Source organism: Coregonus clupeaformis, chromosome 23 (assembly GCF_020615455.1).
Source record: "Coregonus clupeaformis isolate EN_2021a chromosome 23, ASM2061545v1, whole genome shotgun sequence".
NCBI classification, from domain to species: domain Eukaryota; kingdom Metazoa; phylum Chordata; class Actinopteri; order Salmoniformes; family Salmonidae; genus Coregonus; species Coregonus clupeaformis.
In genome coordinates, this window is record NC_059214.1 from 60,198,675 (window position 1) to 60,214,432 (window position 15,758).

General features: G+C 43.7%; 1 protein-coding gene across 1 annotated transcript in view; it reads right to left on the bottom strand.

The window, feature by feature from the left end:
* The window catches only part of LOC121577446 (protein piccolo-like), a 112,413-nt gene that overhangs the window by 24,298 nt on the left and 72,357 nt on the right, over positions 1–15,758 (bottom strand). Inside the window, exons 19-29 of the mRNA XM_041891199.2 lie at positions 11,597–11,705; positions 11,413–11,480; positions 10,970–11,229; positions 10,002–10,061; positions 9,317–9,447; positions 7,666–7,692; positions 6,839–6,932; positions 5,822–5,893; positions 5,127–5,378; positions 2,328–2,406; positions 1,410–1,604 (exon numbers count right to left, since the gene is read on the bottom strand). Of these exons, the coding sequence (XP_041747133.2) occupies positions 1,410–1,604; positions 2,328–2,406; positions 5,127–5,378; positions 5,822–5,893; positions 6,839–6,932; positions 7,666–7,692; positions 9,317–9,447; positions 10,002–10,061; positions 10,970–11,229; positions 11,413–11,480; positions 11,597–11,705 (1,347 nt within the window). The remainder of the gene's footprint in view (positions 1–1,409; positions 1,605–2,327; positions 2,407–5,126; positions 5,379–5,821; positions 5,894–6,838; positions 6,933–7,665; positions 7,693–9,316; positions 9,448–10,001; positions 10,062–10,969; positions 11,230–11,412; positions 11,481–11,596; positions 11,706–15,758) is intronic.

A 15,758-nucleotide genomic window follows, 5' to 3' on the forward strand; every position in this document is an offset into this window, starting at 1 on the left:
CGCAGACAATCAGGTATTAGATGGGCCATTGGGATATCCATCGCGTTCGTATTTGAGTTGCATTGTAGTAAAAACTCCCTGCTGTATTGGATTCCGCTGCCAGCAGCTGTTTTCATTATTTAGTCCGTTCCGTAGCGGGTATGTACACGATCAACAAGATCAGTCCAACACCGTGACCCCACCACTGGAAATCCATGGTTGGCAGAATGTTTGTAAACTAAGTGTACAAATTAAAAACATAAAATAACGCCACTAAGTGTACAAATTAAAAACATAAGATTAAAAACATAAGATAACGCCACACCAAACGTCACACACACTGCAGGTCGCAACAGAGACGCTGCTACCCGCTCTTTTCTTAGTTACGTTCATGGTTATGTTACGTATGACGCAAAGCGCGTAAGTGCAAGCCCTCAGACACCCATAGAGATTGTATTGAAAGCTCTGAAATTTGAAAAAAATAGATTTTACATGGGAGTCTATGACAGACTTCTGGGCGATTTTCAACCTGACTGAAATCGCCCCAAAAGGGGGGGCATTTGAAGCACGACTTTAGCCTGATTGGACATTTAGTGGCAGTGTGGCACTGTGGCAGATCAGACGTCTAGATTACAACACTGATAACTACTGTTGCCGTGATATAATTGATTAGAAAAAAATCCCTTCCTTTTCCCGTTTGGCAGTGCGTCGCCCATATCGCCCTATTGAACACACCGCCCCTGTTACCTGTATAAAAGATACCTGGGAGCCAGAAATGTTTCTGATTGAGAGGGGGTCAAATACTTATTTCCCTCATTAAAATGCAAATCAATTTATAACATTTTTGACGTAAATTTTTCTGGATTTTTTTGTTGTTATTCTGTCTCTCACTGTTCAAATAAACCTACCATTAAAATGATAGACTGATCATTTCTTCGTCAGTGGGCAAACTTACAAAATCAGCAGGGGATTAAATAAGTTTTTTCCCTCACTGTATCCTCATTCTAGAGTAGAGACAGGAGCGGCTGAACTGTATTCTTACTGTTCACACTCTGGACTGCTGTGAGTGTCTCTGATGTGTGTATGATGTAAATCAAATGGTACTTTGGCCTACCTTCCCCAGCACGTCAGAGAGACGGAGGTCTACTATGAGATCTGCCATGCAATGTTTTATTGATGAACTCTGGTGATCAGTGTGTGTTGCACCACCGGAGTAAACAAGAAAACCCAACAACATAGAACTGTTCGCTTAATTAGAGGAACCTACTAATTGCTTAAAAGAACCAATCAGAAGGCCAGAACAGAAGGGAGAGAAAAAGAAGTGAAAAGAAGGAGTGATAGAATGAGAGGAGAGATAAACAGAGAGAAGATGAGCTAGCATGCGTGGTGGAGCGAAGAGGAAGTGTGTCACAGGAAAGGGCGGAGATTACTTGGTTGGAGGCGGGCTTGTTGCACAGCGGCCTCGGCGGCAGCTATAGCTATCCCGGCATCCTCCAGGTGGGCCTGCGTGACGCTGCTCTTGCTCTGGCTGCGGGACGGACCGTGAGAAGGAAGCTGGCCGTCTGACGATGACTTAGAGCTGCCGGGACTACTGTGGGACTTCTCTAGAGTCACCATCTGTATGTCTGGGAAAGGGAGGAAGGGAAAGAGAGAGAGAGCGAGCGAGAGCGAGAGAAAGAGAACGTCTTTAAAGTGTCTGTACTGTAAAAATCACTAAAAGAGCCGTGTAGTAGTTAGACATTTGTACTGTGCCTCTAATCTCCTCTGTCTCCTGAGTGGCGCAGTGGTCTAAGGCACTGCATCGCAGTGCTAACTGTGCCACTAGAGATCCTGGTTCGAATCCAGGCTCTGTCGCAGCCGGCCGCGACCGGGAGACTCATGGGCGGCGCACAATTGGCCCAGCGTCATCCAGGGTAGGGGAGGGAATGGCCGGCAGGGATGTAGCTCAGTTGATAGAGCATGGCGTTTGCAACGCCAGGGTTGTGGGTTCGATTCCCACGGGGGGCCAGTATAAAAAAAAATAAAAAAATATGTATTCACTAACTGTAAGTCGCTCTGGATAAGAGCGTCTGCTAAATGACTAAAATGTAAAAATGTAATCTATGGGTCAGCTCACCACAACATGAATGGCACTGAGCCAAAGAAGTGACTGGCACTAAAAGTACAATTATGACAGCGGGGTAGCCATTCGTAAAACTGTCACCATGACTACATGTTATATCACTATGACAACTGAGTGGCAATCAGCAAAACAGAAAATAAGAAAAACTGTAAAGTAACAGGGTGGCTAAAGCACACAATGGCAAGCGTTAGATAAAAGCAATAAGGCAGCTGGAAGAGGCTCTTACCTTTTGCTGGGTCAGGGAAGATCCCGTGGCTTCTGCTCTTTATCACAGAGTTCTTGGGGGACTCATGGCACTCCTCCATCTGTCAATATGATTACATTCAATTCAATGTGCCTTATATGCATTATTATATATAATCTTACATCATTAAGGCAAACATACACTCTTAGAAAAAAAGGTGCTAAGTAGAACCATACAGGTTTCTTTGGTTTGTCCCCATAGGGGAACTCTTTTTGGTGCTGGGTAGAACCCTTTGCAGAGGGTTCTATCTAGAACCCTCTATGTATGGTTCTTCAAAGAACCCACTGTATATGATTCTACCAAGAACCATTTGATCATCTAAGGGTTCTTCCTAGAACCGTGTATGAACAGTTCAACTAGCCTTATTAGCCTTTAAAATTAAATTATTTATGACAATACATGACATACAGTGGGGGAAAAAGTATTTAGTCAGCCACCAATTGTGTAAGTTCTCCCACTTAAAAAGATGAGAGAGGCCTGTAATTTTCATCATAGGTACACGTCAACTATGACAGACAAAATGAGGAAAAAAATCCAGAAAATCACATTGTAGGATTTTTTATGAATTTATTTGCAAATTATGGTGGAAAATAAGTATTTGGTCAATAACAAAATTTTCTCAATACTTTGTTATATACCCTTTGTTGGCAATGACACAGGTCAAACGTTTTCTGTAAGTCTTCACAAGGTTTTCACACACTGTTGCTGGTATTTTGGCCCATTCCTCCATGCAGATCTCCTCTAGAGCAGTGATGTTTTGGGGCTGTCGCTGGGCAACACAGACTTTCAACTCCCTCCAAAGATTTTCTATGGGGGTTGTGATCTGGAGACTGGCTAGGCCACTCCAGGACCTTGAAATGCTTCTTACGAAGCCACTCCTTCGTTGCCCGGGCGGTGTGTTTGGGATCATTGTCATGCTGAAAGACCCAGCCACGTTTCATCTTCAATGCCCTTGCTGATGGAAGGAGGTTTTCACTCAAAATCTCACGATACATGGCCCCATTCATTCTTTCCTTTACACGGATCAGTCGTCCCTGGTCCCTTTGCAGAAAAACAGCCCCAAAACATGATGTTTCCACCCCCATGCTTCACAGTAGGTATGGTGTTCTTTGGATGCAACTCAGCATTCTTTGTCCTCCAAACACGACGAGTTGAGTTTTTACCAAAAAGTTATATTTTGGTTTCATCTGACCATATGACATTCTCCCAATCCTCTTCTGGATCATCCAAATGCACTCTAGCAAACTTCAGACGGGCCTGGACATATACTGGCTTAAGCAGGGGGACACGCCTCGCACTGCAGGATTTGAGTCCCTGGCGGCGTAGTGTGTTACTGATGGTAGGCTTTGTTACTTTGGTCCCAGCTCTCTGCAGGTCATTCACTAGCTCCCCCCGTGTGGTTCTGGGATTTTTGCTCACCGCTCTTGTGATCATTTTGACCCCACAGGGTGAGATCTTGCGTGGAGCCCCAGATCGAGGGAGATTATCAGTGGTCTTGTATGTCTTCCATTTCCTAATAATTGCTCCCACAGTTGATTTCTTCAAACCAAGCTGCTTACCTATTGCAGATTCAGTCTTCCCAGCCTGGTACAGGTCTACAATTTTTTTTCTGGTGTCCTTTGACAGCTCTTTGGTCTTGGCCATAGTGGAGTTTGGAGTGTGACTGTTTGAGGTTGTGGACAGGTGTCTTTTATACTGATAACAAGTTCAAACAGGTGCCATTAATACAGGTAACGAGTGGAGGACAGAGGAGCCTCTTAAAGAAGAAGTTACAGGTCTGTGAGTGCCAGAAAAAATCTTGCTTGTTTGTAGGTGACCAAATACTTATTTTCCACCATAATTTGCAAATAAATTCATTAAAAATCCTACAATGTGATTTCCTGGATTTTTCTTTCTCAATTTGTCTGTCATGGTTGACGTGTACCTATGATGAAAATTACCGGCCTCTCTCATCTTTTTAAGTGGGAGAACTTGCACAATTGGTGCCTGACTAAATACTTTTTTTCCCCACTGTATATCATAAGGCCTTTCTTTGAGGGCCTAGTTAGTGAGTGCATACTCAACACGGTGTTGTTAGGAATCTCCTGGTTTACAGGCCACATCAGGCCTACAAGTCACATTATGCTGGCTTGCAAAGTGATGTGTAATTCCAATTGAAATCCAGCCAGAGTTAGGATATCCAACAAGTCGAATTGTTAAATCACCCATAACCTGCATTCAAAATGACTGCCAGGGTAGGGAATATTGAATATTGGGACTACCTCAATCAAATACACTGGAACAACCATCTCAGTAACGGGTGCAATAAATGCAATTACTAACAGATTGCATTAGGTTACAAAACTGTATGTTATTTATCTTTGTGTAGCATTACATTAATCAACCAATCAATGTACATGCAAAAACAGAGATATTAAAGTAAAACAAACAATTTCTTAAAATCACCATGCAATAGAGCATGCTGGGAAATATTATACTGTATATGGTTCTATGTAGAACCCTTCTTGCCTTCCAAAAAACACTTCTTGCCTTCCAAAGAATCATCAAAGAACCCTTTCTTCCCAAAACAGTTCTTAGGATGTTAAACGTTCTAGGTAGAACCCTTTGCCTTACCAATAACCCCTGCCTTCCAAAAAAGGGTTATTCTGATCAAAATGGTTCTTGGTAGAACACTATCCATCCGCAAAGAACCCTTTTGGAACCATTTTCTCTAAGAGTGTATAGAAACATACAATCAATCATGAAAAGGATAGATAGTAGACAATGAATACTGTACAGTACCTGCCCCTGCCCCTTCCCCTGTCCCTGTCCTTGCATTAGGCCTTGTCCTTGTCCTATCCCTGGCCCCATGTCCTTGCCTGGTCCTTGCCCCGCTATGGGCCCCTGTCCCGGCCCTGCCCCTGCTCCTGGCCCCCCAGGCCCCTGGGCGGTGTGGTGAGCTCTGCTATGCTCAATGCTCTCACTCTGCTCCTTCAGAGACAGCCAGCGAGGAGTGTTGTCCAGCTGGGATGTGTTAGACAGATCTATCAACACCTGGAGAGAGTGAGAGTGAGAGAGAGTGTGAGAGAGAGAGAGAGAGAGAGAGAGAGAGAGAGAGACAGAGAGACAGAGAGACAGAGAGAGAGAGAGACAGAGAGACAGAGAGACAGAGAGTAGGCAAAGGTAGGCATGTGTAAGCAAAGACTTATAGATACATGAAAACACAGTAAAGACATGGGGTTTTGTGATATTGAAACATACCATCATTCTGCTTTATAAATAATTAGGCTCTTTGTCCATTTAGCAGATGATCAATGGGATTCATTCTACAGACTGACAAAACATAAAACTATCTGTGAATAAAGTCTTATTGGGAAGTGTAGGCTGAAATTATAAGCGTCTGTTGGCTGGAAAACATTTTAAAACATCAGGAGACATTAGGGTAAAGGGACGACTGAAGTGAATGTATATGACCGTCCAATTCTGGAGACACTCACTTCACCCAGGAAGTCATTGGAGGAAGATTTGTCATAATCCCAAACTGTCACCTCCAGAGTCTTCTTCTTCAGCTGAGAGAGAACGTGATAGGAGAGAGCGAGAGAGAATGAGAGAGAGAGAGAGAGAGAGAGAGAGAGAGAGAGAGAGAGAGAGAGAGAGAGAGAGAGAGAGAGAGAGATAATTAAATGAACAAATGCATTTAAACAAGTTATGCCAACTACAACACCCACACAGACCAATCTCATTCCACCAGCATGTCAGGGGACTGGGTGACTGTGTGTGTGCTTGGCAGAGAAGAGGGTGAGTGAGTGGGTGATAGAGCAGTGTTTACAACCTCATTGGGCAGAATAGAGAGAAGGGTCTCAGAAGAGCCACTAAACTAGAGCCACTACTGTCCACTGAGAGATAGTGCTGTATGGATAGACTGCACTCATCTTACGTGGTCCAAATTGCAGCTAAGCGCTACTGTTAGGTTGAATGAAGATGTCTCTGTCTCTCTCTCGCTCTTTCTCTTGCTGGTGATTACATTTACATTTTACATTTTAGCAGTCACTCTTATCCAGAGCGACTTACAGTTAGTGAGTGCATACATATTTTTTCATACTGGTCCTCCGTGGGAAACGAACCCACAACCCTGCCGTTGCAAATGCCATGCTCTACCAACTGAGCTACACGGGACTATTAGTATTCTGTAAGGGCTGAGGGGTGGAGAGGGTTGTTAAACCTAGCCAGGGTGTGGTGATATGGGCTTCAGGGGATTGGTAATGGGAACTGAGGCTGAAGAGGGACAGTCAGAACATCCACAAGGATTCAGAACTACCAATTCAACTGGAAATAAGACTAACAAATTAATTCAAAATCATTGTCAATATGGATGTGTGATTCATGCTTTAGTAGGTGCTTTTTGTGTGTGTGTGTGTGTGTGTGTGTGTGTGTGTGTGTGTGTGTGTGTGTGTGTGTGTGTGTGTGTGTGTGTGTGTGTGTGTGTGTGTGTGTGTGTGTCTGTGTGTTCCTACCTGTTCCAGGTGTATGTTCTTGTAGATGACGGTCTGGTTCCACTCTGGGTTCAGACTCCTCTGGACGTGCTTGGTCCTCCTCTTGTTCTCAGCACTATGATGTCATAACAAAGGGATGCATTTAGTCTCAGACGTGGTCTTTGTATGTTAATATGGCCACATTATTGTAGATTTTGCCAAATGACATTTGATGATAGATATAAAGATGATATAGCAGGATGTCGATAATTGAATATCTGATTCAATATAATTATATCATCATATATTGTACATGTCTTGCAAATGTTGGATGAGGGTAAAATGTATAGGCACACTGGCTAGACAGAATAACAACATGAAACAAGAACAAAAAATAGTCAAATAAAGTCAAATAAATAGTGATGTCTGGTTGAATCAATATTTGACTGTAAGGCACAGCTACTCTCCTGTAGCAGAGAGGATAAGGGTGAGGTGAAAAACACATCTGATTTCACATTTCAACCTTGATTTCAACCCGGCAATGTTCTTGGCTACATTTGCACAATCAGATAATCACATTGCACATTGACGCAGGGGAAAAACATAGACTGAAAGCAGAGAGGCAGAGAATGAGAGAAGCAGAGGAGGAGCGAAGGAGAGCTACAGAAGCAGATAATTAGAGTGCCAGAGAAGGTAAGAACGAGAACAAAAGAGAGGGAGGGAAGGAAAGTAGGAGAGAGACAGAGGGGCAGAGAAACAGAGACAGAATACAAAGAAGGAGAGAAGCAGAGAAGGAACAAATTAGAGAAGGATAGAAGCAGAGAAGAAGAGAATCAGAGAAGGAGAGAAGCAGAGAAGCACTACACTACCTTGCGTTCTGGACTACCATGACTTGTCTGAGAGTCCAGGGGAGGGAGAGGAGGGTAGAGACAACAAACAACAAGAACAGCAAAAAGAAAGAAACCGTCAGAGAAACAGAGACATAAAGGGAAGGAGATAAAGAAAGACAACATAGAAACATAAAAGACACTACTGTCTACTGTTTAAACACAGATCAAGCAGTCCCTTTATACTGATCTAAGTGTGTGTGCGTGTGTGTGTGTGTGTGTGTGTGTGTGTGTGTGTGTGTGCTGGCAGCCTCTATCCAATCCGGGTACAGTCTCTGAATCTTTGGTCCAATCAGAAATCAGGGTAGAGTCTCTGGCGCCGTACTGTATATAATCCCATGAACAGGGCTGACAGGGCCATTAGTAGAAAGCAGATAGTGTTATAGGTCAGATAAAGACTATCGATCTCTCTGTCTTTTCACAGGAAGAGAGGGATGGAGACAATGATGGGGCAGGGAAGGAGAGAGGGATACGCTAAACTGATGCTGATAAACTGATAATCGCTGTCTCGTGGGAGGGTTGAACCTTACTACACAATCACATCAGAGTACTCAGGAAGAGAGCACTGCAGCTGATCTAGGAACCGCACGCACGCGCGTGCACGCACACACGCGCACACACACACACACACACACACACACACACAATATCAGTATTCTAGATAATATCTTAGAGTAAATATAGAATGCTTTGATACACTGACAAAACAGGGTTTCATATCAAGTTGTAGTATCTGTCAATAAGTACGTTTACATGCACAGTAATAATTTGATATTAAACTGATTATGGCAGTAGGCAGATTATGCAAAAGTCATGTAAACACCTTACTCTGCTTATCTTAATCGGTGTAAGGTCAAAATCAAAGTAAGCATATGCCGATTAAAACACCTGGTTTTCTGAGCAATCTTTCAAATTATTAGGACACGTAAATGCCTTAATCGGAGTTCCAGTGGTGTATTTGATCTACACATGTGCTAGCACCAGCTTTAGCGCGAATGAAGTGAGTTTGGAACAACTGAATGTATGCGTCTTAGAATTAGTTTTCACATACAAACTTTATATGTCCGAACTCAGAATCAAATATGCTTCCCAAAAATAACATGGTCACTGTGGTAGAACATTTATTTTTAATGGCGATTTTCTGCATTTATCAGAGTGCCATCAGGTAGCCTGATTTCAGATGTGTCCATGTAAACAGGATTATTAGGGAAATAATTATTCTTGCAAAGCATGCAAACATTTTAATCAAGTTATTATATTAATCTGACTATCCACAATAATCACATTATTGTGTACATGTAACTGTACATGTACACTCCATTTGCCAACTGAGGCCAGTTAGAAGTCATCGAGAAAGAAATGAAAGTAGCCCACAGTTGGATGTGTCACTCTATCTTCTCAATTTTATGAGCTCCTAGCCTTCTGCTCTACTTACAATCAATCTTTCACAGAGAGCTCACAGCAAATCTAACACATCTTAATAAAGGCACATCATAATAACAGTCAATACTCATTAGAGTACAGAGAGAGCGAGATAGAGAGAGAGAGAGAGAGGGAGAGAATGCAAGGTAGAGAGAAAGACAGAGCGGGAAAGCAGTCCAGAAGGAGTAAAAGTGTTGTGAAAGTATCTCACCCTCTCCCTGGTAGGAGGTAGACCTTGACGAAGGGGTCAGAGTATCTGTTGGGGTCTCTCTGAGCCAGGTTCCTGGCCTGGAGGACATGCACTATCAGGTTCCCCAGGTTCCTGTCGTAGTTGATCTGGAGCTGGAGGAGGCAGATTGGACAGAGAGAGACATGCAGTATGTTCAACTAGGTTCTACAGGCATGTAGACCAGTGTTTCTCAACACTAGACAACCTGATTCAGACTAATCATCAAGCTCTTGACTTAAGTGGATCAATCAAGTGGAGGAATTCAGGAATATAAGGCAAACTCCACAGACTTCAGACTGGGGGGGGTCAGAAGCAAACATTAGAGTAGGTGTGAGACAGGGGGGACCAAGAACCTTGTCAAATTGTATCACAAATAGCGTTGCAAATTGGCTTAAACTACGATGCGTTGTATTGAATAAGTGTTTATTTGTAACTGCCCTAATTTATTTAACATAGGGAAAATATTCAAGTTAGATACAAGTTCAGTGGTAACCCCCTACAAGGAATATATTTTGTTTAAAGCGGATTTCTCTACAATTATATTTGGAGAACAGCAAAAAAAGAAGCAACATTTACTCCAGCCATTCTCACCTTGGCACTAAGGGTGGCCAATCATATTTTAGGGGTGGCATGCCCCCCCTCTGGTGCTGCCCCTGAGCAGGCCTACCTGTATTTCTCCTGTTATAGGATGAGGCTGAGGCTTTAGCACTTGAACATCTGCTGCCGACTGAAAAACAAACCAAGTATCGATTATACACTCTGTTTATACCGATATCAGTCTCATTGATACATGTTCACACACTCTACATTAACAAACACCCACACTGCCATGAGAAGCCCTGCTTGTAGTGTGGCCTCTGGTCTGCCTGAAAAGTTCAGTTACTGTGTCCATCATACTATGGTTTTAAGTAGCAGTAGGTTGGCTAGAGCCCCTGTGTAGGATAGCTATTGTCAGATGACAGATAAAGGACCTGTCCTTGTCCTGGAGATATATTTTATATTTGAGATTCTTCAAATAGCCACCATTTGCCTTGATGACAGCTTTGCACACTCTTGGCATTCTCTCAACCAGCTTCACCTGGAATGCTTTTCCAACAGTCTTGAAGGAGTTCCCACATATGCTGAGCACTTGTTGGCTGCTTTTCCTTCACTCTGCCATCCGACTCAACCCAAACCATCTCAATTGGGTTGAGGTCGGGGGATTGTGGAGGCCAGGTCATCTGATGCAGCTCTCCATTACTCTCCTTCTTGGTCAAATAGCCCTTACACAGCCTGGAGGTGTGTTGGGTCATTGTCCTGAGTGTTATTTAATAGTTTTGATGTCTTCACTATTATTCTACAATGTAGAAAACAGTAAAAATAAAGAAAAAACCCTTGAATGAGTAGGTGTTCTAAAACGTTTGACCAGTAGTGTATACCATGCATGTTTCTCTATAATTAGACTGTCATGTTTCTGTGATCCACAATGCAGCCACAGCAGTTGACCTTGACCTCTCCCCACACGCACGCACACACACATGTACAGCATTTGTGAACTATTAATCATGAACTCACCAGCCATATGGCTGTAATAACACACTCTACAGGGAGCTATGGGCTCTCAGTATCATAATGTACTACTAGTGAAGGTAGTACCTTGGCGCTGTGGCGTTGTTTCTTGTTGATGGCTGGGGAGGCAGGCTGGCCGGGGCTGGGGACAGCACTAGAGCTGGCCGATGCATTGCCTGAGTGTAACAGAGCTGAGCGGTCCAGGGCAGAGAGGACCCCTACTCCTCCTGGCCCCCCCACCCCCATTCCTACCCCCATCCCCATCCCAGGGGCCTGCTGTTGGGAAACCTTCTGCAGCTCTGCAGCCAGCTGCTTAGGGTCCACTCCTGGCGAACACTGCCTGTCACCTACACATATACACATATACACACACACACACACACACACACACACACACACACACACACACACACACACACACATAGTTACATTCACAATGATGCATTATAAAGTTACATAAACATTATGATACATTATAACAACAAAGTGCAATAGACATGATGAAGCATTATAACAATGTAGTGGTGTACCAGGCTTCAGCTGGGCATGGTTCTCCAGGGCCTGGGGATGCTCAGGGTCAGACAGCATGTTCAGGTCACTGAGAGAGGGACAGGAAGGTCAAATTTAGTTCTCATCTAAATTAAGATAAGAGGATAAGAGGAGAGATGGATGAGAAAGGAGAGACAGCGATGAGGAGTAAGATGTTTGACTCACAGTCTCACACAGAGGTCAGTCTCTGCACACGGCTGACCCATAATGCACTGCACCTCCTCGTAAGTCTTCCCCATCAGAGGAACCCCGTTCCACTCCAACACCTGCATTCCTACAGAGAGAGAGAGACAGAGAGTGAGAGCGAGAGAGAGAGAGAGAGAGAGAGTAATCTGAGAGCATAACGTAACAACACTTAACCCTTCATAATATCACACTTATCTCTGCTTAATTTGGTTTATGTCTGTTTATGACACATGATTCAAACTGCTATGGCACCACAGATCAATTCTCGATCCTGCAGTCAGGGTCTTGAGACAAGCTCAGACTACAGACACCTTGGTCTCAATGCATCGCAGAACACAAAACACAACCCAACCAAGCTTAGCTCAGGCAGAAATGTCTTACTCCTGGGCCTCCCAAGTGGCGCAGTGGTCTAAGGCACTGCATCACAGTGCTAGCTGTGCCACTAGAGATCCTGGTTCGATGTCCAGGCTCTGTCGCAGCCGGCCGCGACCGGGAGACACATGGGGGGATGCACAATTGGCCCAGCGTTGTCCAGGGATGTTCTTCTCCCATCGCGCACTAGCGACTCCTGTGGCAGGCCGGGTGCAGTGCATGCTGACTCTGTCACCAGGTGTACGGTGTTTCCTCCGACACATTGGTGCGGCTGGCTTCCGGGTTAAGTGGGGTGCGGCTCAGTTGGGTTGTGTTTCAGAGGACACACAACTCTTGACCTTCGCCTCTCCCGTTGGGACAAGACTGTAACTACCAATTGGATACCACGTAAAAGGGGGTAAAATACCCCAAAATAAAAAAAAGTCTTACTCCTTCTCAAGAGTTGGCTCTACCTCTTTTAAAAATACCACTGCCTTTCATTTAATTGACTAGAGCAGTGGTTCCCAACCTTTTTCGCTTACTGTCCCATCTACTGATTTTTGCTCTGCCCGGAGTACCCCATAAGTACCCCCCTCGTGCATTTTACCAGTAACCGTATTGTCTCATGGGTCTTCTTAAGTACCCCCTGTGGATAGGCCAAGTACCCCCAGGGGGTCCTAGTATCCCTGGTTGGGAACCACTAGACTAGAGTATATATTTTTCAGGTTCTGGTTCACACAGCAGACAAGACTCAGAGAGCATGACAGAAAGTATACTGTATAGCAGTAAGAGCTGTATGATGGAAATAGAAAGGGAGAAAGTGCACAGTCAAATCAAACCCATGCCAGCCTCGGCGCTGTGGCTGCACTTACACAAATGAAACCTCGTCTTCAGATAAGACTTTTGCTTACGAAGTAACTCGCCAGCTGCTGTGACAACAAAAGATTGAATTAACATATCTCTCTCTCTGTATGTTAGAGAGTCCAGTGAGGGAAACAATTATTTGATCCCCTGGTGATTTTGTACGTTTGCCCACTGACAAAGAAATGATCAGTCTATAATTTTAATGGTAGGTTTATTTGAACAGTGAGAGACAGAATAACAACAAAAAAATCCAGAAAAACGCATGTCAAAAATGTTATAAATTGATTTGCATTTTAATGAGGGAAATAAGTATTTGACCCCCTCTCAATCAGAAAGATTTCTGACTCCCAGGTGTCTTTTATACAGGTAACGAGCTGAGATTAGGAGCACACTCTTAAAGGGAGTGCTCCTAATCTCAGCTTGTTACCTGTATAAAAGACACCTGTCCACCGAAGCAATCAATCAATCAGATTCCAAACTCTCCACCATGGCCAAGACCAAAGAGCTCTCCAAGGATGTCAGGGACAAGATTGTAGACCTACACAAGGCTGGAATGGGCTACAATTCCATCGCCAAGCAGCTTGGTAAGAAGGTGACAACATTTGGTGCGATTATTCGCAAATGGAAAAAACACAGAAGAACTGTCAATCTCCCTCGGCCTGGGGCTGCATGCAAGATCTCACCTCGTGGAGTTGCAATGATCATGAGAACAGTGAGGAATCAGCCCAGAACTACACGGGAGGATCTTGTCAATTATCTCAAGGTAGCTGGGACCATAGTCACTAAGAAAACAATTGGTAACACACTACGCCGTGAAGGACTGAAATCCTGCAGCGCCCGCTAGGTCCCCCTGCTCAAGAAAGCACATATACAGGCACGTCTGAAGTTTGGCACTGAACATCTGAATGATTCAGAGGAGAACTGGGTGAAAGTGTTGTGGTCAGATGAGACCAAAATCAAGCTCTTTGGCATCAACTCAACTCACCGTGTTTGTAGGAGGAGGAATGCTGCCTATGACCCCAAGAACACCATCCCCACCGTCAAACATGGATGTGGAAACATTTTGCTTTGGTGGTGTTTTTCTGCTAAGGGGACAGGACAACTTCACCGCATCAAAGGGACGATGGACGGGGCCATGTACCGTCAAATCTTGGGTGAGAACCTCCTTCCCTCAGCCAGGGCATTGAAAATGGGTTGTGGATGGGTATTCCAGCATGACAACGACCCAAAACACATGGCCAAGGCAACAAAGGATTGCTTTCGTCAAATAATCCTCCATTTCCAGCAATTACAGCCTTGCAGACCTTTGGCATTCTAGTTGTCAATTTGTTGAGGTAATCTGAAGAGATTTCACCCCATGCTTCCTGAAGCACCTCCCACAAGTTGGATTGGCTTGATGGGCACTTCTTACGTACCATACAGTCAAGCTGCTCACACAAAAGCTCAATAGGGTTGAGATCGGGTGACTGTGCTGGCCACTCCATTATAGGCAGAATACCAGCCGACTGCTTCTTCCCTAAATCGTTTTTGCATAGTTTGGAGCTGTGCTTTGGGTCATTCTCCTGTTGTAGGAGGGAATTGGCTCCAATCAAGCACCGTCCACAGGGTATGGCATGGCATTGCAAAATGGAGTGATAGCCTTCCTTCTTCAAGATCCCTTTTACCCCGTACAAATATCCCACTTAACCACCACCAAAGCACCCCCAGACCATCACATTCACAAGCATTGCCTCCACCATGCTTGACAGACGGCATCAAGCACTCCTCCAGCATCTTTTAATTTAGTCTGCGTTTCACAAATGTTCTTCTTTGTGATCCGAATAACTCAAACGTCGATTCGTCTGTCCATAACACTTTTTTACAATCTTCCTCTGTCCAGTGTCTGTGTTCTTTTGCCCATCTTAATCTTTTCTTTTTATTGGCCAGTCTGAGATATGGCTTTTTCTTTGCAACTCTGCCTAGAAGGTCAGCATCCCGGAGTCGCCTCTTCACTGTTGACGTTGAGACTGGTGTTTTGCGGGTACTATTTTAATGAAGCTGCCAGTTGAGGACCTGTGAGGCGTCTGTTTCTCAAACTAGACACTCTAATGTATTTGTCCTCTTGCTCAGTTGTGCACCGGTGCCTCCCACTCCTCTTTCTATTCTGGTTAGAGCCAGTTTGTGCTGTTCTGTGAAGGGAGTAGTACACAGCGTTGTACGAGATCTTCCGTTTCTTGGCAATTTCTCGCATGGAATAGACTTCATTTCTCAGAACAAGAATAAACTGACGAGTTTCAGAAGAAAGTTCTTTGTTACTGGCCATTTTGATTCTGTAATCGTACCCACAATTGCTGATGCTCCAGATACTCAACTAGTCTCAAGAAGGCCAGTTTTATTGCTTCTTTAATCAGCACAACAACTGTGCTAACATACTTGCAAAAGGGTTTTCTAATGATTAATTAGCCTTTTAAAATGATAAACTTGGATTAGCAAACACAACGTGCCATTGGAACACAGGACTGATGGTTGCTGATAATGGGCCTCCGTACGCCTATGTAGATATTCCATAAAAAATCAGCCGTTTCCAGCTACAATAGCCATTTACATTACAAATGTCTACTCTGTATTTCTGATCAATTTGATGTTATTTTAATGGACAAAAAAAATGTTTTTCTTTCGAAAACAAGGACATTTCTAAGTGACCCCAAACTTTTGAATGGTAGTGTGTGTGTGTGTATATATATATATATATATATATATATATATATATATATATATATATACACACAGTACCAGTCAAAAGTTTGGACACACCTACTCATTGCAGGCTTTTTCTTTATTTTTACTATTTTCTACATTGTAGAATAATAGTGAAGACATCAAAACTATGAAATAACACATATGGAATCATGTAGTAACCAAAAATGTGCTAAACAAATCACAATAT